Source organism: Monodelphis domestica, chromosome 3 (genome assembly GCF_027887165.1).
Source record: "Monodelphis domestica isolate mMonDom1 chromosome 3, mMonDom1.pri, whole genome shotgun sequence".
Taxonomy (NCBI): Eukaryota; Metazoa; Chordata; class Mammalia; order Didelphimorphia; family Didelphidae; genus Monodelphis; species Monodelphis domestica.
This window is the reverse complement of record NC_077229.1, coordinates 263,499,976-263,521,817: the sequence shown is the minus strand read 5'-3', so window position 1 is coordinate 263,521,817 and position 21,842 is coordinate 263,499,976. Positions and strand designations below refer to the sequence as shown.

Below are 21,842 nucleotides of genomic sequence, written 5' to 3'. Positions count from 1 at the left end.
ATCATATTTCAAGAAATTACCCAAGAAAACTGTCCACATATCTTAGAACCAGAGGACAAAAAGTAAACTGAAATAATTCACTGGTTACCTCCTGAAAGGAAAAAAAAAATGAAAACCTCCAGAAATTGCAGAGACAAATGCTAGACCTTCTAGTTCAAAAAAATAAAAAATGTAAAATGCTACAAATAGCCAGAACTAAAATTTTCAAGTACCAATTCAACATAGTAAAGATCAAAGAAAAGAGCTTGGAATATGCTACTCCAGAAGGAAAAGATCTAGGTTTATAACCAAGAATTCACCCAGCAAAACTGAATAAAAATTCTGTAAAAGAAAAAAAAAATCTACCCTTAATTAAATATAAAATTTCCCAGAAGACAAAGCTAGGTAGACTTTCAAATACTGGACTAAAAGAGAAGTATAAAAAGATAAACATGAAAAGATAATCATAAGAGACCAAAAAAAATTAAAATATTTACCTTCCTTTAAGAGGAGCTAGCCATGGTGGATTTTAATCATACAAAAGATATGGGAGTGATCCTGTTATGTTTTGATGTTAAAAGAATGGGAAGGAAAGAAAAATACACTAGGATGCTAGGGAAAGGGAGAAGAACAGGGGAAATTATATCTCATGAATGGAGTTTAAAAGTAAAAGTCTATACAAGTAGAGGGATTGGGCAGAGTCAGCAATTCATGAACCTCACTCTCATCTAAACTGGTCAAAGGAGGGAAGAATACATGCACAAATACATACATACACTCACACATACACACATGATTTTTCAACATTCTGGCTGCCCCGACTAGATTCTCTCTAGCTTATTAATGTTTTAAAATGTGGTACCCAAACTGAGTGTAATACTGCAGGTATGGTATAATCAGAGGAAAGTACATTTATTTGCCTTATCTTGGATAATTTTATTCTCTTGATGTAACCTAAATTAATATAAGCTATAATTAATGCCCTATGTCATACCTTTAAAACCTCCAACATCTTTTTTAGATAAACTGCTGTCTAGCTACTCCTCTCCTATCTTGGCCCAGACAGGAACACTGAAATCTTCCAGTTATTTATAGCATTCTTTGTTTCTTTAAAGAGTATTTTGTAATTATATCTATAGTTATCTTGAGCATGCTATGGTAGTTTGACTTTAAGAGAGTGTATGAATTCTTAAGTTTTGGACTATTTTTTAGCTTTAAAAGTTTTTTTTTTTTCAATTACAAGTAGAAATATTTTTTGACACTTTCTGGAATTTTCAAATTCAGATTCTCTTTCTCCTTTCTTCCCTCCCCTCTCCCTAGAAGCAGCAAATAATCTAATATAGGTTATACCTGTGGTTGTTTTTAAAATGATTTCTCTTTTTACTAGTTCTTGCATCTCAATTTTGCTATACAGAAATACTGTTGATTTTTGTGCACTTATTTTGTATCCCATTATTTTACTGAAGGAGTATCCCAATTGCTTCCTTTCCTGACTCTAAAATTTTTTAAGTAAACCATCAGGTCAAAAGGAAGCAGGGAAACATTGTCTCCTCTTTCCCAGCTTTTTATGCCTTTAGCTTTTTCTTCTATCTTATTGCTATTTTAATAGCATTTCTTAAATGATGTTGAAAAACATTAATGGAAACAGACTTATAAAGTTTCTCAATAGTTGTTGTTTAATCTATTAGTCATATCTAACATTTCATAATCCCATTTGGGGTTTTCTTGGCAAAAATACTGGAGTAGTTTGCCATTTCCTTCTCTACCTCATTTTACAGATGCGGAAACTAAAGCAAACAGGGTTTGGTGATTTGCCCTGAGTCAAACAGCTAGTAAGTGTCTAAGGTCATATTTGAATTCAAGTTCTTCTGACTACAGGGCTGGCATTCTATTCATTGTACTATCCAGATGCCTATATACAGGGCTAAAGTATAGATTCCCCTTTCCCCATTCCAGCTCTGATACAGTTATTCAATCTTGCCATATTGAAGATGTATATAATAAAATGAATAAAAATCCAGCTCAAAATCTATAAACTCTAAGAAGCTGAATAGTTATCTTCATTGTTCAGCAAAAACTTGAACCATAAAGTCAGGGAAATGAACACGCACTGATTTGGGGTTAATGTTCTATGGATTAAATTAAGTTATAAGGATATGTGCTTGATCCAGTAGCAAATTCACCATAGAAACTTATAAAGCTGCTAAATAAAAGGTCATTTTTGACTTGTTATAATATTGGCGACCACATTCTCTCATATTTTGTCAAACCATATAATTTTATCCCCTACACAATGACATGAATGATTCAACATTAATCACTCTTAGGAAAATTACATATAACAAATGTCCTATTGTAAGAGTTAAATTTAGTGGTGGGACAATAATTTTATGAAATTATGTGGTTGCCAATATTTATTATAAATTGAGTCAGAAATTTATTTACAAATATATACAAATAGAGAAGAAACAATAAAGAAGAGAAATGTGAGGAGGTTAGAGAGGTTATCTAAACTTTCATCAACTAAATTAATGTATATAGGATAATAGAAGTGGTTGAGTAGAGGGAAAAATTTGTATTAAATATCATGTAACATGTAACATTTTTGAGATACACACAAATTGCATATATTCATATATGTTTCTAAGAGATATACTAGTTTAGTTGATGGAAGTTTTTAATTTCAAATAATTAAAATTATCTCATCTCATTTTCTTTCAATTTTTTAGAATATGGAAGATGTGAATCTAAGCCTAATTTCTGCCAGACTGTATCTCAGTTTCCCTAATACCTTAGACACCATATAGGACAATTCTTTCATTTTCTAGATGAAGAAACTGACATTTCTGACTGGTGACAAACAAAATATTTCAACTTTTACTGATCTAGTACTGAATATTTTTTTTTTAATTCAAAGTCCTGCCCTCTCCTTCTCCATTGTCAGCTGCAACCCTGACTTTATAAGAGTTTAGAAACAATCCAGTAAGAAGCTTTATCAATTTCTCTCTTCTCTACTTCAAAACTATGCAACATCTTCACCTGGACTCTTCACTCCTTGTAGTTAACATTCCCATGTATTCTTGATCTTACTTCCTTGCACACCTTCCCCGACTTCAATCAGGCTCTGGCATTTTCCCTCTCTCCCCCTCATTGGTTCCTTCCAATAACCACGAACAAAAATCAAAACCTCCTTCAATATTGAATCATCATGCCCCAAGGTATTGTCTCATCTCTTACCTCTCTTTGACAAGCTTCTTTAAAACCTATTCCAAATGTACTGCTGCCTCCACTTAATCACCCAGAATGTTCTCACAGTTCCATCCAATATTTCTCTTGTCCTCATTGCTCTCCTGGTACTCTTCAAGTTGCTGGCTGATTCCCAAAGTTAATGGCCATTTCTTGGTCTTCATCTTCCTGGATGGTTTTCTCTGTAAACACCAACTCTTTGGATCTCAATGTTCCCTCCTTTCTTTTCTCCCTCAATATGACATGCGTTTTCCTGGTTTTCCTCCTATTCTCTAATCAGTTTTTTCATGTGTTTTTTTCTTATACTTCATTTGGAAGGCAATCTCCTCTATCCTTTTTTTCTGCTTTTTTCTACCTTTCCCTCGTCATTCATTCATTCATTCATTCATTCATTCATTCATTCATTCAACTGTCATCCTTAAGTCTTTTAATTACTATCTCATACAGACATAAAGTCCCACAAATAGTCACACACACACACATATAAGTAATGCCTGCATATATTACAAGCTCCTTGAAGATAATAATAATTATGTTGTCTATATCTCACAAAGTCTTTAAAATGTTGTTGTTGAGCCTTTAAGGGGTATCTGACACTTTGTGACATTATATGGCTTTTTATTGGTGAATATACTAGTTTATCATTAACTTCACCAGTTCATTTTAAAAATGAGGTAACTGAGGTAAAAAGAGTTAAGAGACTTGACTAGGGTCACATAGCTAGTATCCAAGATTGGATATGAACTTAAGACTTCCTGACTCCAGGGCTGGCATTCTATCCAATGCATTATCTAGCTATCTCCAATAAAATGTATATCACAAGTGTCCTAAATAATTATTTTTTATTTTATTAGAATTCACATTTAATACCCACATCATGTAAACCATTATTTGTCACACATAAAATCAACATTTATTTGAGTATGTGTTAGCGGCATTATATCTTTGTATCAAGACCTAGCCTTAAATCCTGAATATAGCAAATTAAGTGTCATAGTATATAAAGTACTGAGCCTAGAATCAGGAAGATCAGAATTCAAATCCTGCCTCAGACACTGGGTCAGTGTGTGATCAGACACTGAAGCTCATTCTTGTAAAGACTAAATGAGGTAATGAATGTAAAGTCCTTTCCAAACCTATCCAAATATCCATGATATTCGTTTGAATGTCTTCTTTTCCCAATTATCAACCCACTAATAGCAGAGAAACAAATTTTAAGGATGGATGATGGCTGAAAAATTAGGTGACACATTCAAGTGAAATCTGGGTTGGGAATTTTCAGACATAGACAAAAGGCCTTCCATATAAATATGCCTTTATAATATATTAAAACAAAACAATAAAAAGATATCAATCAAAATTTATTTTTAAAAGTGTTATAGAGTGATATTAAACACTTAAAATACTGGTCAATATGACTGATTAAGAAACATTCAAAGACAGGTGCTAACATTAGGGTTCATGAACATATATCTCAAATTTAACCTGAATGGTTTTTAGCCCTGAAAATAAAATGCAGAAAAGCATCAATTGTTAATATTCTTCATTTTCTGTTTTTTTTTCCCTTCTAATTAGAGGACATCTGAGCTCAAAAGAAAAGCCATTTAAGATAAATTATGAATATTTACCAATATTTCAAAGAATCAAAATAAAGCCAAATACAATTGAACTTCTTTTAATCACACTGAATGAAATCAACAGATGTGAGTCTATTAACTAGAATAATATGTTAAATTCAACTAATAAGAATAGACATTGTAAATGGAAAAAAGCCTAACGCCAATAATGAAATTTAGAATATATTCTAGATATATCTCAGAAGTGAGCTGCAGAAAAGAATCTCAGCCCAAATCTTCTTCATTTTGCAGATAAAGAATTCAGAGTCTCACAGTAGTATATAAACCTCCTGAAAAAAAGGATGTCTTTTTCTTTCATAAATTTCTTAGCGATAATAGGTTCCCCTCTCACAGGTGCTTAACAAATTGTCAGATGATACGCACTTTTAAGGGCCTACTATGGACTAGGGACAACATCAAGGTCTAGGGATATAGAGAAAAGCAAAACCAATCCATAACCTCAAGAAGCTCACAATTTATATATATATATATATATATATATATATATATATATATATATAATTATTTATAAACCTTAACTGATTGCATACAATTAGGAACTTATCATTATGCTTAATGAGACCTTGCTGAATTCAAAACAGGTATTGACTATCCCAAGGTTATAGCACAACTGAGTGGTATAACATGAAATAAATTCCAATCATTTTTAGTCCCATGTCTAAAATTCTTTCCAATATACTAACTACACTCCTCCAAATAGAAGAATTAAAATTGTAATATAAGAAGAATCTGATCTGATATAAAATGATTTTAAGGTATTTTCTGACTTTCTTTGCCAAAAGTAAGAATTGATTAATTAGATTGATTACTTAGTCAATGAGCATTTATTAAGTCCTGACTTTATGTCAGGAACACCAGTGCTATGTGTTAGGGATACAAGGCAAAAACAGTCCCTGCTCCTAAGTCAGTCTGATGGAGGAGAAAACATGCAAACAATTGTGCACAGACAAGATGCAGACAGGATAATTGGAATGAGAACCCCAACAACTTAGTATTATTAAATTAGATGACACTATAAGGAACCTGCTGAAGCCAGGAGGTAGAGCTCAATTGTACATTGGTTTTGGGTAGAGAGAAACCAAAGATCAGAGGGAAGGAGATGGGTAAAAATGTCTGAATGATGAGATGAGAGAGAAGCTCTCCGTAAATGGTCTCAGCATGTTCACGGAAATAGAAGCTAAGTCCCTTGGCTGAGAAGTTGGGGGAAATGAGTGCAATAGGAAGCTTATGGCAAGATGGGAAGTTCTGTGACAGTCTCTATGGGATATGGGTTAGCTAAACAAAGAGAAGAAGAAAACATATGCCTTGTGACAGTGAGCTCAGAGTACATGAATGTGCGGTGAATCCCTTCAGTACAGTTAGTGACTTCTTCCAGGTCTGTTGAGCTTTGTAGCAAAGAAGGCAGATGGCGGGGGTAATCCAGTAGTGGGGTTCTTGATTGGAGACAGGATACATGGCAAGAGCTTTGTTTGAAAGGATTCACCAAAGGCACTGAGATAGAAGAACAAAGTAGAGCTACTGGGTTGATGGCCTGGAAAAGACTGGCGGGTAAAAGAAATGGAGATCACAGTAAGGACAAAGGATAGAATTAGGAATCCTAAGATAGAGAGCTAAAGGTGGAATGATTTAAAAATCATCATCAGAGAAAGGAATTTCAGATTTTATGAACACAGAAGTGGAAGACTTTAGTATTGGCAAGATCAAAGAAGGGATCATCTCCATGTGGAGCTGGGGTAGAACAAAGGTAAAGGTCATGGGAACCGAGTATTGTTGACTGAGGAGGGAGGAATTTGGGGTCTGGGGGGGAAATCCATACATATATTGAAGCCAGTTAGTCTGAAGGGAACAGTTGGGGTTTAAAAGAGAAAGACTGTGAGACAAGCATTAAAGGAAGAAAGGCAAAGTTGTGGGTGTCATAGATTTCAACAAGAAGAATCTTAATGGAGGGGTAAATATAGCTTTAATGACCCACAAAAGAGAAGCTTTTGCTTAGAGAAGGCAGTAGGGAGAAAAACTGACAGAGGTTACAGGAAGTCAGAAGTGGTGGCTACTGCACAGTAACCATTAAGCTGCTCAGGGGAGGGTTGTTTAAGGGTCTGAGTATGAAAAAAAGTTGCAGGAATGGAAGAAAGGTCATCAGAAGGGTGCACAGACAGAAGCAGAACTCAACAAGAGCCTGAATATAAAAGAAATGAGAAAGGAAAAAGTTTAAGATGAAAGAGCATTTGCTTATTTTGGAGCAGAAACCCCAGGAGGCATAATGGAAGGGGTAGGAGAACCCCAGAGGGGTGGGGGAAAGAGAGGGGATGTGGAGGGGCCCAAAAGGCAAGAGGTTGAGGATGGAGATGAGGGCTGGTTCTTTGGCAGTAAGGGATGCAGAACTACTTGGATGAGATGAGAATGAGGCAGTGGGTACTAATCACTGTGGGTCTAGGCACAGTATCGTAGGTTAGACACAAGGCCCTTGAGGGAGGCACATGCTTGAAAATTTGTCCAGTGTCTCCCCAGAGGCAAGCTTTAGAGAAAGCAGTGGATAGATGGCAGTGAAGGGGGCCAAAGAGGAAAGTGAAAGCCATTGTTTGCCCTGAAGAACTCTCAGAGTAGCAGGGGAGAGATTTTGTCCCCAGAGGGTGTTTGGGCTCTGAAGATGTCCTAGGGCCAGGTCTAAGCAAGTGTCAGGTAATAAAGAACCCATGTGCAATGCTGAGAGGAGAGGGAGACAATGGACCCAAGAAATGTGTAGCAATCAGTAATCTGGAGGAAGAGGATGGCATCCAACCCACTTTTAAATTTAAGCTGCATTATTAACATCTTCTTCACTTTCAAAAGTCAAAACAGAAAACAATAAATCAAGTCCTGATTGGTAGCCTACAAAGTGAAACACTCACAAAGAAAATTTAGATGTATTTAGAGAACCAGAGAATCTACTGACCAACTAGCTGAAACAACAAATTTAGCAAAGTTGCAGAATATAAAATAAACACATATCAGCAGTCTTCCTATAAATTACAAATAAAACCCGACAGGAAGAGATAGGAAAAGAAATAACAATAAACAGTATAAAATACTTAGGAGTCTGCCTATTGTTGTTTACACAATTCCTTATGCTTCAATGTCCTCTTTCTCTGGCTTGGTTTGCAGAATTCCCATCCATATTTTTAAAGGCCAAAGCTGAATTTGAATGCAATTTCTTACATTGTTTTCCCTAATTGTATTCTAGTTGCTAACGTAACATTCCTACTCAGATCTCACAGGAGATTTTCTTTTGCAATTATCAAATATGCTCATAGTATAATACTGAGTATTATAATTATGCACCTGATTCTCTTATAAGAATGTAAACTCTATAATGATCAAAATAGTATCTTATACAAACTTTTGTGTCTCCTCTAACAACTAGCAATGTGATTTGTGCATAGTGAGTACACAATGATTAATAAATAAATGAAGAGATGAAGAAGTGAATGTCATGATACCTTGCATCTATATCATGATATTAAAAACACTTTATAAATAATACTAATAAAAACAACCATTACATAGTTCTTTTTATGTGCTGGGCCTTATGCTAAGCACTTTATTTCATTTGATTCTCACAACAACCTGGGGAGGTAGATAAAATTATTATTCTCATTTTACAGATATGGAAACTGAGGCAAACAAGTTAAGTGACTTGCCAAGGGTCAAACAGCCAGTAAGTGTCTGAGGTCACATTTGAACTCAGGTCTTTCTGACTCCAGGTCTAACTTTCTATCCATTGTGCCACTTAGATGCATCTTTAATGATTGCTGAATTAAACGCTCCCCATTGGCCCATCCTCTTAAGTGCTAAACCTGCTTTGTCATTCTCTATTTTTTATAAAAACTATGGCTTTCTGTCTTAATAACAATTCAAAGACCAAAAGGCTAGAGCTAAGCAAAATAGGGATAAATGACTTTCTCAGTGTCTAGGAATTGTCTGAGGTCAAATTTGAACCCAAATCTTCCCAGCTATAAGCCTGGTGCTCTATTCATAGTGTCACCTGCTTCCCCCCATTTTATATTTTTATCCTCCATGTACTTTCACAGATATCAGCTATCATTTATCCTGTTCAGAAGATGTCCTTACAATTTTCAATTTTTATTCATTACTGAAAAAGAGACACTACTGCTATATTTTGGAAATAAAAATAATTTATACATTTGAAAATAAAATTTCCTTCAATGTATAAAGACCAGAGTTCAAATTCCACCTCTAACAAATACTGAGCATAGGACCATGGTGCTATCATTTAACTGCTCAACAAAACTCTAAGTTGCAGGGAAGATGTAAAAGAGTATGTTTTCTCACCTGTAACAGTGAAATCATGGGTCAAATCTAAATCCCTATTTTGCTATTTTACTTTCTTAAAAAAAAAAAACAACCACCCTTTCCTTCTGTCTTAGAATCACTGCTAAGTATCAGTTCCAAGGCAGAAATGTGGTAACGGTAAAGGACTTGCTCAGGGTCACAGAGCTAGAATGTGTCTGAGGCCAATGTTGAACCCAGGACTTCCCATCTCCAGGCTGGGCTCTCAATCCACTGAGTCACCTAGTTGCCTCTTGCCATTTTACTTGTAAAGATTGAGCATTCTCTGCATTCTGAAAAAAACATAAATGGTTTTGCTTAATCTATCGATGTGTGAATTGGCTGCAATTGTAATTCTGTACTCTGTGTGTGTGTGTGTGTGTGTGCGCACACTCTCAATTTAGTCCTGCAAATATGGTGTGGATGAGAAATATGGTGCAATGATTAGATAAGGAATATACAATTATGCCATGCATTTTACACACCACATCAGCATGTATACTAAAGAATGAGATGTTCAGGCCTTACCTTGCCTCTCTCCTGAGTCGGAGGGTCCTTTGAATCTACATTACGCTTCCTCTTTTTGCTGAACTGCTTCATTGTCTCTCTGTCAATCCTCACCAGTGGTTCTCTACAAGAGAATAGAACTTAAGAAAATGAACATTTTTCTACAGTTCATTAAGCATGCTTTAAATTATAAATCTTGCAAATGGTGATTATGAAATGCTTTCATAAACATATTAACACAAATTATACAACAAATCTGCAATCCTTAATAAATGAATGAAGCTATACAATTTTAAATGGAACCATACAATCATGAGTAGAAAAAATATTCACCAATGCATCTGGAATTGACTTCTAAGACAAATAGCACTGCAATTGTCAAATCAAGTAATTTTTGTTTTGTTGCTTAGCTAATTAAGTATCATATTTAATTCTCCAGAGTGGATTAAGAAAATCAAATTATAAGAAATATAATAAACTATTTGTAGGACAAATTAACACTAAGATGTCTACAATTCTTTTATCACATTTAACATGCTTCCCTTCCCCTTAAATGATGATTTGGGAAAACATGTCACAGTTTTCCCTCTTTTATTCAGCCTACAAATGTTGGTACTCACATTTTCTGAATGACTAGAATAGTCTGTCCAAAGGCAACCTTCACCAAAAGTCTGAGTCATCAAAAGCATATCACAACATTCTGAAATACAACAAATGAAAATAAAAATATGAATATTAAGATACATATATCTACACAAATATATCCTTTTATGCATAAATGTATATGTAAAACCTATATGCATGTGTGAGTGAATATGCACACAATCACATGAGACACTACTTAGGATAGTGATTTTTTTTTAAAAAACCTTACTTTCTATCTTAGAATCGATACTAAGTGTCAGTTACAGGGGGGAAGAGCAGGAAGGTCTAGGCAATAGGGGTTAAGTGATTTGCCCAGGGTCAAACAGCTAGGTAGGGTCTGAGATCACATTTGAACCCAGGACCTTCTGTCTCCAGTCTTGGCTTTCTATCTGCCCCCAGAATAGTGATTGTTGCAACAAGCATTTTCTCCCATGGACTTTTTGAATGTCTATCACTACATGCATGTGAATATATGTATATGTGCAAATATACTACATGTATATATGTGTGTGTGTATATACATGTTTTATAGATTCCTGTGTAAATATTGTGAATCTTAAAAACTACTCAGACTGTACTTTAGAAGATTTGATTTAGCTATTTCCTTATTGTAACAATGGAGATACTTGGTCTAACAAGAATCAGGAATGTCTTGGGAACTTTACATTACTCCACCCTAACTAGACATACTTTAGGGGAAGATAAAGTTGTAAACTAATGATTGAACAATGAAGGTACTTAACTCGTACCTTATAGTGAAGCTAGAACCTAAGAAGCTAAGTCTATTTTTAGATCTAATACAAAAAGGTGTTAAGTACCTGTAAAGGTTAAATTAATCACAAAAGGGTCAAATAACTCACAAAAGGAAAGCTTAACAAAGAAGTGTTAAGTATCTCAGAAGATATAATCTAACCAGAGAAGGTAAGAACTAAAGAGTGGTGAGAACTAAGAATGGGCAGTCCTGGAAAAAAGCGTCTACTGGATTGGTAGACGTGAAAATTTAGGGGAGGTGACAAAAGAGAAAATTTCTTTAAAAGGAGGGGTAAAAAGTCAGTTGAGGCAATTCAGTTCGGAGTGGAATTGGGTTCTGAACTCAGTTCAGGAGATTGAGTTCAGTGGAGGACTGGAACTCAGCCTGGAGGTCTCATTGTGAGTGATAAGACTGACTCCCTTTCCCTTAGGCTCAGGGAGATCACTTTGGCCAAGGCCTTTAACTACTTCCTGGCTCAGCCTGAGCCAGAATAGTTTAAATTAATTCTCTCTCTCTTTCTCTCTCTCTCTCCTTTCCTTACTTCCTTCTCTCTATATTAATTACAATCTCTATAATTCCCAGCTGACTTGCGTATTTTATTATTTGGGAACCATCCCTGGTGACCAATTATTTAGATTTAAGTCAAAACAAGAAAATTATCCTTACAATATATACACACATACTAACACGTATATATATATATATATATATATATATATATATATATATATATATATATATATATATCAGCATGCATCAGTATACATACATACAAAAGCACACACACACACACACACACACACACACACACACATCCCTAGTGGTAAACATTCAAAAAATTTGCAAGAATGTTTCTTAGACTACAAGTCCAGTTGACAAATAGTTTAAGGTTATGAAAGAGCAGTTTCTGCCTGAAGAAATCAGTCATCAATATGCACATGAAAAAAATGTTCTAAATCCCTCTTGATTAGAGAAATGCAAATTAAAACAACTCTGAGGTACGACCTCACACCTAGCAGATTAGTCAGTATGGCAGTAAAGGAAAGTAGTAAATGCTGGAGGGGATGTGGCAAAGTTGGGACACTAATACACTGCTGGTAGAGTTATGGATTGGTCCAACCATTCTGGAGGGCAATAAGGCACTTTGCCCAAAGGGCTTTAAAAGACTGCATGCCCTGTGATTCTATAATAGCACTATTAGTCTGTATCCCAAAGAGATTTTTTTTTAAATGGGAAAGGATCTTTGTACAAAAATACTTATAGCTGCTCTTTTTGTGGTGGCAAGGAATTAGAAAATGGGGGAGATGTCCCTTAATTTGGGACTGGCTGAACAAATTGTGTTATCTGATGGTGATGGAATACTATTGTGCTCTAAGGAATGATGAACAAGATGATTTCTGAAGACCTATGTTAACTGATTCAGTCAAATAAGCAGAACCAGGAGAACCATTATACACAGTAACTGCAATACTGATCAAATGTGATATAGTTACTCTCAGCAATACAATGATCCAGGACGATTCTGAAAGACTTATGACAAACAAAGCTCTCCACCTCCAGAGAAATAACTGTTGGATTTGGAATGCAGATAAAAGTATACAATTTTTAACTTGTTTATATGGGTTTGGGTTCTGGAGTTTTGGTGTCATATAATTATTCACTTTCAAAAATGAACAATATGGAAATGTTTCACATGATAATCCATATATAACCCTGACTGAATTTCTTGCCAGCTCTGAGAAGGGGAAAGGAAGGGAGACAAGTTCAATCATATAACTTGGAAAAAATTTATGTGGAAATTTGTTAATACATATAATTGGTAAAAAAAAATAAATGAAAATTTAAAAATCCGGGGGGGGTCCATGTTTCTTACAAGAGACACTACCCTAGGCTGCTGCCTCCCCATGCCCAAAGCACTCCCCATCCTCATTCTGCCTTCTCATTTCCCCTGGGATTCCTCAAGTCTCAACTAAAATCATATTCTTTTGCAAGAAGTCTTTCCCAATATGTTTTTAAACCCTTACCTTCCATTTTAGAATCAACACTATGTATTTATTCCAGGGCAGAAGAGTGGTAAAGGCTAGGCATATTCCCTTTGAGATTTTATCTAATATACATCTTCTTTGTACAAAGTTGTTTCTACCTAGTGATTTGCATACTGAATCTCTCATTAGATTGTGAGTTCCTTGAGAACTGCTACTATTTTTGTCTTTACAGTCCCAGTGCTAGGCACAAAAAGGTAACTTAATAAATAAAAGTTGTCATTACTATGTCTGTATCCCAAAAAGATCAAGGAAAAAGGAAAAGGATCTGTTTGTACAAAAATTAATTTTACAGTAGTTCTTTCTGTGGTAGCATAAAATTGGAAATTGAGAAAACATCCATTAATTGGAAAATGGCTAAATAAGTTGCTGTAACACATGGTTGTAACAGAGTACTACTGATGAGAAGGATGGTTTCAGAAGTGAGCAGACCAAATCACTGGACACAGTAACAAGCAAAGTTATAACAGTGATCAACTCCAAAAGATCCAAGATTAAAAGTGCTATCTACCTTTAGAGAGAGAAAACTGATGGACTATGAGTACAGATTGAAGATACTTTTTAAATTTTTCTTCTTTTTCTGTAGGTGTTTTCTTTTGCAACATGACTAATATAAAAATATGTTTGCATGAAAAAAGTAAAATAAAAAATTGAATTTGAGTTCACTTTGGGCAAGCCACTTTAAATTTTCTGAGCATCACCTCCTGTAAAATTAGGGAGGCTGGGTTAAAAAAAAATTAATTGTCAAATTTTAGAACTGGAAGGCACTATAAATTTCCCACTCAACTAATGAGAAAAATAAGGTGCAAAGAGAAGTAGTAGAACATTTTGGGAATCTGGGTCTTTTACCTACCAATTCATTGAATTCCATTTCATCACTCTAACTCCTAATGTTTTATATCACCTCTAACTCTAATATTCTGTGTATCTTGAGTGATTTGTAAGAGAAAATATCAAAATAATATTGTTATGCCTCTTATAGATGAAAAGCAAAAAGCGCCCCTCTTAATCAAAACAATATGTCCCTCCTAATCAGACAGACATTAGTGACCAATCTGTTCACTGAATTATGAAGGCTGCTAACTAATCAGTTCTTCAACTGTAAATAAGATTCTCATTAAAAGGCAACTTGGCTTCACTGTACTTAGTTACTATGCTTATCAATCTCCTCATTTTTCTCTAATGTACAAAAGTTGGTTCTTCATGGCCTGCAACTATTTGCTTCTATTTAGAAGCTATTTATGTCCTTGAAAGATGTACTTGTCTGAATGAACTCAATAAAGAAACATTCATTTCATGGACTATAAATAAAATTTATCATGACTGACTCCTGGTGATATCTATTATGTACTTCTATGCAAATGAACTATTTAGATCTGATGCCTCTGGCAAAGCATTATTGCACAAGACATAAGCACCACCCAGCTTGGCTTACTTTTCGTTATTAATAATGTCCCATAACTTTGCAAATTAAAACCAATCTGTCTGTTTATGGTTCCCCACCCCCAACCTCTCTCTCTGCTTCTCATCCATGCCATTTCCCTTTCTTTTCTTTTCACTGACTGTTTTTAAACACCATTTTTTTTAACTGATGCAGTAGTTAAGGATAAGTCTAGACTTGGGGTCAAAAAGACAAGGACTCAAATCCCACCTCCAATACTAGATGTGTGACCCTGCACTACTCACAATATCCATTTTCCTCACTTTCTTCCTCTATAAACAGAGAATAATAATAGTACCCACTTCACAGGGTTGTTGCGGGAATCAAATGAGATAACATTTGTAAACTCCTTTCCAAATCTTAAAGTGCTCTGTGAATGCTAGTTATTTTGTGAAAAAGACATTGGTTTCCTATGTTTCCTAAGTGAAAAAATACACGCTACCTAGGGAACTTTTAAAAAATTCAATCACATTATTCACTTATGTGTGATATTTAACAATATCTTTTTTCAGAAATAATAAGGTTAGACAAGACAGTTACCTAACTAGAGACCTTTACGTATTCAATGCCATAGAGATAAAGGAACCTAACCATCAGTCAGAGCAGAAAATTAAATGAAATCTTTTAATCCCTTCAAATGCCAGTTAAGAATGTATACAGTCCAACCAACCACATCTCAGCTGAAATAAAACCTAACTGATTTTTCTTGGCAAAATATCAAAGCTGGTAGCTGGGTTGTACTTGTTATACAACATCATAAACAGTCCAAAAATCATATCTGCAGGGGCTAGTTTCCCAAGAAAGGTGGGGTTTACAATGAATAAATAGGAAGGGGTAAATACTGAATATATAACTATAACACTTAGGAATACACACTAAAAGTAGTGGGGATTCATAGCGAAAACACTCCCATGGTGGCTTTTGCAAAATGATCCAGACATTGATCTTCAAGGTATGATAATGGTTAACATTTATATAGCCCTTTTAAAATTGGCAAAACACTTTGCATACGTTATCTCATTTGAGCCTGATAAACCCATGAAATAAAGAAGAAAATGAGGCCCAAAGCAGAGGAAGAATTAAAATCTCTGTCCTCTACCTCCAAATCTTCTCACTCTTTCCAGGGCTGCCAAGTTGACATCAATAGATGAGCCAAACCTTACCCTAGAGAAACTAAGATTTTATAAGCTGCTTACTCTTATTTACTCACAATCCTAACAAACTGAGTTAGCTGTTTTTGAAAACCAAAGTAGCATATCTTGTCATCAAATTCCAAAGCTGGAAAGGAGGTCAGAGAGAATGAAAAGACAGGAAAACATGACAGCTGGCCCAAGAGGACAGACCAAAAGAGCTATTAGAAAAGTGGAAAAGGCCACATACTGTATAAGAATATGACATACACACCACAATAGGCCTGAAAGGCATAAATATATTATATTGTTACAATAGAGTAATTCATGTCCATACTGATAATAATTTTTAAGAACAGGTTAAGTTCTGTTCAGTCTTCTATTTTTTCACTGATTTTTTTTTAAAACATCATAATCATTTATGGATACAGATTCTCATCCTGCCTCATCTCCAAATGAACAAAGAAAAGCAATTAATCAAAAACAAGATAAGTAACCGTGTCTGACGAGATACAAAACTTTTTGATCCTATAGTCTCTCTCTGGAAAAAAGGGAGATGTGATTGTCCATTCCTTGGGACCCAGCTCTGTTATTTATTACAATTACTGAGTTCTTTCTTTGGATGTCCTAATAGTACTACTAGTACTACCACGTGGGAAAATAACCCAATCTGAAATCACTTCTGCATCTCTCCACCTGTGCAAAGAAGCAGACAAGATGATGACCCTCCCCAAAAGCCCACTGTGTTGGACCCCCTAATTCTGATTACATAATGTACAATAGCAAGAGATAATGGGATTAAGTGGGCAGGAACTCTGGAAGCAGGGGTTGTTGGTAGGCAATAGCCATTGATACATTCAGGTTTTCATAAATCCTGGGCTACCAATCATACTTTGGGAGCTTTTTCAGGCAAGTATGTATCTTAGGTTCCATTAAAGGGAATATAGGCAATTGAAGTCCAAAAAAGTAGTATCACCTATAGGGTTTTTTCTAGGTAAAAAATACATCTAGTTTACTTCATGTTTATTTCATAGTACTCCATATACTATCTATACTTTCCTGGAAAACAAAATTGCTTTTTATTCCTCAAAAACACAATCTCGATGACTTCATCCAGGATATCTCTCATGCCAGGGATGTACTCACTATCCAACTCAGACTTTTATAATGCCTAAGCTCCTTCAAGGCTCAGCTCAAGTTCAAGGAGATTTCCATGATCCTCCATTCCTCACCTACCCCCTCTCCCCGATCTAAACATGTTGGCTCTCTCCCTTCTCAAATTATTATGAATGTTCTGTTTACAGGTCAAATGTGCCCCAACAGAACACGTGTTAGGTCAGAGACAGCTTTTTTTTGTCTTTCAGACCCCAGTGCTTAAGACAGTGCCTTGAAGATAGCTGACACTTAATAAATACTTACTGTAAGTCCATTATGCCCCATTCCCTACCAAGATATTCACTGGACAATTATTTTTTTATCATTGAAAGAAGGCACATTCTTCCCTCAAAATTCTGCTAGATTCATAAGAGCCAATGAATACTTACTTAACACTAGGATAAATTGAGAAAATGCTACCACACTAAACCTGTCCTACTGCTGATGATATTTTGAATATAGTGAAATAGATGTTCAAAAAAATATGTGAAAATGGTGTCCAAAGAAAATTTCCCCAACATCACAAATTTGATGTCTTTCAAATAATTCTCTTTCCAGGAATTTCATTAATACATTGGTACTTGAATTATAATAAGTGGTCCAAATGCCAGAGATTTAATTAAGCAAGTTAAATAACAAGAGGCTATCTACTTAATTAAGGAGCAAGACAGTATAGTGTACAGGGTACTAGACTGACTTGGAATTAGGAAAATGAGTTCAAATCTTGCCCCAAGACTTCATAGATCTCTATGTCCCTGGATAGGCCTAAATTTAAACTCACTCAACTTCATATAGGACAGCTAGGTGGCATAGTGGATAGTGTGCCTGACCTGGAGTCAATAAGAATCTTCCAAAGCTCAAATCTGACCTCAGTCACTTTAACCCATGGCAAACCACTTTAACCCTGTTAGCCTCAGTTTCCTTATTTGTAAAATATGATGGAGAAAAAAATAGCAAATTTCTGGAATACCTTTGCCAAGAAAATCCTAAATGGGGCCCCAAAAAGTTGAACATGACTGAACAACAACAGATTTAGTTTCCTCGTCTGTAAAATAAAGGTAACAGTGTCACCTACTTCATAATCATAAGGTTGTGAAAACCAAGAGTTCTGCTTACAGTTCTGCTCAAAAATGTGCTTCAAAAACACATATTTGTTCTAACACAAGGGAACATTCTGAATATAACTCGAAGTTTGAGCTTGCTTCTGCCCCACTTCTTATATAAGAAATGAGAAAACTATCTACTTCAGGATAACTTACAAGCAACAATCCTTCAGCCACATAACTTGCTCAAGTAAACTTCCTGGTTTTTGTCAAAGTAAAGTACCTTGTTTATTGTATATCTTCTGCTGCAAGTAGCAACTTGTAGTAGAAAAGATGGCTCACACCACATCCTCACCTACCATGGCCCCTGGGAACAACTTGCCCAATGTGTGTGGCCCAAATACATCCACTATACATGTAGAAAACTATACTACCATTTTTTATTAGCTTCCTATCTTTGTTCACGTGATACTGAGGGTATTTTTTAAGTGTTTGGCTCCTAACCCTACATTTCCCCATAAATTCTCTGTTTTTTTACTGCATAACTTTGCATAGTAAGATACTTTCTAGGAACACGTGTCCATTACTTCATAACTGAATATATATATTCTAAAATACTATATATATGAGGAAAAGAAAGAAGAGGAGGAGAGAAGGGGGGAAAGGGAGAAGGGAATATGCACCTGATGATACCCTTTTCACTTTAATCTACACTGCTAGCATGTTCTCCATCACATTCTTAAATCTAGACACTCAAAACAATTTATCAAGCCCTGATTTGTAACATTTGCTGATTTTCAAGGTGTGAATGCACAAGCTGAAAATTTAAGAAAAGGCTCTGGGCCCTGTGGAGCTTGCTACAGCACACCCCTAATTTCAGTTTATACTATTCTTGGTAGAAATAAGAAATAAGTGATTTTTCTAAGTACTTGGTTATGCTGCCACAATGTGACCCTTTTTCATCAGCCTCCGGCAGCTGGTGCTCCACTTGCCCTGTTATTTCTCTGAATCTTCTTTTCCTCTGGGCCTAACATGATTCACTGAAAGAGAGACTGAGAAAGTGACTTTTGATGATCCTGGCTCAGGAAGGTCATTACCCCTCATCTAGGATCACAATCAAAAGTACATACTAAGATAAAGCAAGAGTTCTTCACCTGAGATCCACAGACCAGAGAGCTCTGTGGGCATATTTCTGGGGAGCTATAAATCTAAAATGGAAAAAAAATTAGTTTTATTTTAACCAATCTCTATTTTAAAAAGCTAGCACTGCCTTCCACTATGAATTTTTAATTAATTGTTTTTAAAAGGGGCCTAAAAGTTTCACCAGATTACCAAAATGGTCCAAGACACAAAAAGGTTAAGAACTCATGGGATAAAGGGGAGCTATCTGAATGTTGCAGTGCCCTTCTTTTTACTTCTTCTGATCTGATTATGGCAAACTTTAGAGAGAGGAGTGAGAGCAGATGGAATGATCAAGGACTAGAGGGAAAAGTGACTTGTTTACCTCAGTTTCTTCATCTGTAAGATGAGCTGAAGAGGAAACAATGGCAAACCTTTGCCAAGAAACTCCAAATGACAGAAGGAACAATAACAAATCACCCACCTTCTAATCCTCCAGAGAGCAACAGAAGGCTTATGGAGACCCCAATTCAGGTACTATACTGAGTTAATTAAACCACTTTTTCTGAAAAAATGACACACTATCTTTCCAAAAGATTAAATAAAACCATTCAAATCATGTAACCAAAGGCCAATGTCACTCTTGAGCACAAAAGATTTTTGGATCAGCACTTAGGTGACAGATCATCTCCCCTTGGATCCAATTTCAAACTTCACACTCTCGTGCACTCAGCTAGGAACACATAAATGGGCTATAGCATTCTATAACTCCCTAAAATACAAGATTAATAATTTAGAGCAGTGCCTGGCAACTAGTCAGCTATATAAATTATAACCACCACTGAGTGCTTTCATTCCAATCCCAAGAAAGTCCCATAAGAATCTCCCAGATAGGGGCAGCTAGATGGCTCAGTAAATAAAGAGTCAGTTGAGAGAAACAGGAAGTCCTGGGTTCCAAATGTCCTCAAACTAATACTAGCTGTGTGACCCTGGAAAAGTCACTTAACTCCCACTGCCCTAGCTCTTACCATTCCATTGCACAGTATTGATTCTAAGGAGAAAGATAAAAGTTAAAAAAAAAAAGAGGAATCTTCCCGACATGATCTTTTCCCTCTTATCATTCATTCTCTTATTCCATGTGATCTTCAAAGTCATCTAACAACAATATTTCTTAAAAGACTCCTGTGTACATAGAGTACTAGGGCAGATATAAAGTTTTGATAAGAACCTATCTTCAGGAAGTCTATATTCTAATAGGGGTTCGTGTACTTGTCCTACAAATACATTTGTATCACATAAACCTCAAAATGATCTTGTGAGGTAGTTACTTGTAAGTATTTTATCCCCATTTTACAGAGGAACCAGCCAAAATTCAGACACAGTAAATGACTTGTACATCACATAGTAAGTGTTGGAAATAGCCTTCAGCTAAATCCAAATATGGTTCTCTTTTAAAAGCACAGATGACTAGAATTGAGAAGTGGTTCTTACTATTATCACAAGAAATATGGCCTAGGACCATTCCTCAGGCCACCACAAAAGGACCACTCTGATCCCTTGTTTATTAGGTTCAAAATCTGTCTTGAAAAGTGTCAGGACTCTTGGAAATCAATAGCAATTTCAGAGAAAAAAAATAACACATTAACATAACACACTAATCATGAGGGTATTAGAGCTTCCATGACTGTTTTGAAATCAATAGGGCTTTACTAGCTAAATATATTACACATGTATGCTCCTTTACAATAGCAAAGTATGCCCTGTGCTCCCCTAGAAAGTATTCATTAACTTAATTTTTTTTTTCTTGTTTTCTCTTAAAAATTCCCCCATTCAATGCAGTTGGCTGGATTTCTTTTCCTCCAGCTCCAAATCTAACCCAGTGGCATATGAGAATCACAAGCCAAAATGAATATATCTTAACACTCTGGGGCCCACATTATTTTCTCTTCCATAAACTGAACCTGTATATTTCAAATGATTATCCATTTTAGCTCCAGACAACTTCTCTTTATTCTATCTCTACCAATTTCTCAGCAGAAACAACTTTTCAGTATTTTTTTACTTTTACCAATAGTGTAATTTAAAAAAACAACATTGAGCTTTGTAATACCATTAAACTCACCTAAAGACTTATTAAAGTCTAAACCTAAAGATTTATTAAACTCATTAGCTTACTATTCCTAGATTTACTCAATTCCACATATATAAATAGGTATAGCTAAGGACACTATTCTTTTTTTAATGGTCAACTAGTAGTATCTGACTCTTCCTGACCCTGTATGGGACTTTCTTGGCAAAGATACTAGAATGGCTTCCCATTTGCTTCTCTAGCTCACTTTATAAATGAGGAAACTGAGGCAAACAGGGGTTAAAAGATTTGTCCAGGGTCACATTGCCAGTAAGTGTTGTAGGCCAGATTTGTACTCAAGAAGATGATTCTTCTGACTCAAGGTGGAGCATTTTATTCACTGTGAGATCGGGCTACCCTGAATACATGATTACGTGTATATACATATAGAAATATTATATATGTATAACAAAGTATATGATTATAAGCATCTATCTATATATACATATTTATATGTGTGTAATTGATGAAATCTAGTAATGGGAAGCTAACAAGTTTATTATTGTTTTTAGAAATACAGTATATGCAAAGGGGAGAGAGGGGAGAGGGAGAGGGAGAGGGAGAGGGAGAGGGAGAGGGAGAGGGAGAGGGAGAGGGAGAGGGAGAGAGAGAGAGAGAGAGAGAGAGAGAGAGAGAGAGAGAGAGAGAGGAGAGAGAGAGAGAGAGAGAGAGAGAGAGAGAGAGAGAGAGAGA

General features: G+C 35.5%; 1 protein-coding gene across 3 annotated transcripts in view; it reads right to left on the bottom strand.

Annotated features, from left to right (window-relative positions):
* L3MBTL4 (L3MBTL histone methyl-lysine binding protein 4) overlaps positions 1-21,842 on the bottom strand; it is a 598,737-nt gene that overhangs the window by 439,133 nt on the left and 137,762 nt on the right. For all 3 annotated transcript variants that reach the window (XM_007487689.3, XM_056823686.1, XM_056823687.1), the window contains 2 exons: positions 10,316-10,395; positions 9,717-9,819 (listed from right to left, as the gene is read on the bottom strand). In XM_007487689.3, coding sequence (XP_007487751.1) covers positions 9,717-9,788 — 72 coding nt within the window. In that variant the 5' untranslated portion in view covers positions 9,789-9,819; positions 10,316-10,395. The remainder of the gene's footprint in view (positions 1-9,716; positions 9,820-10,315; positions 10,396-21,842) is intronic.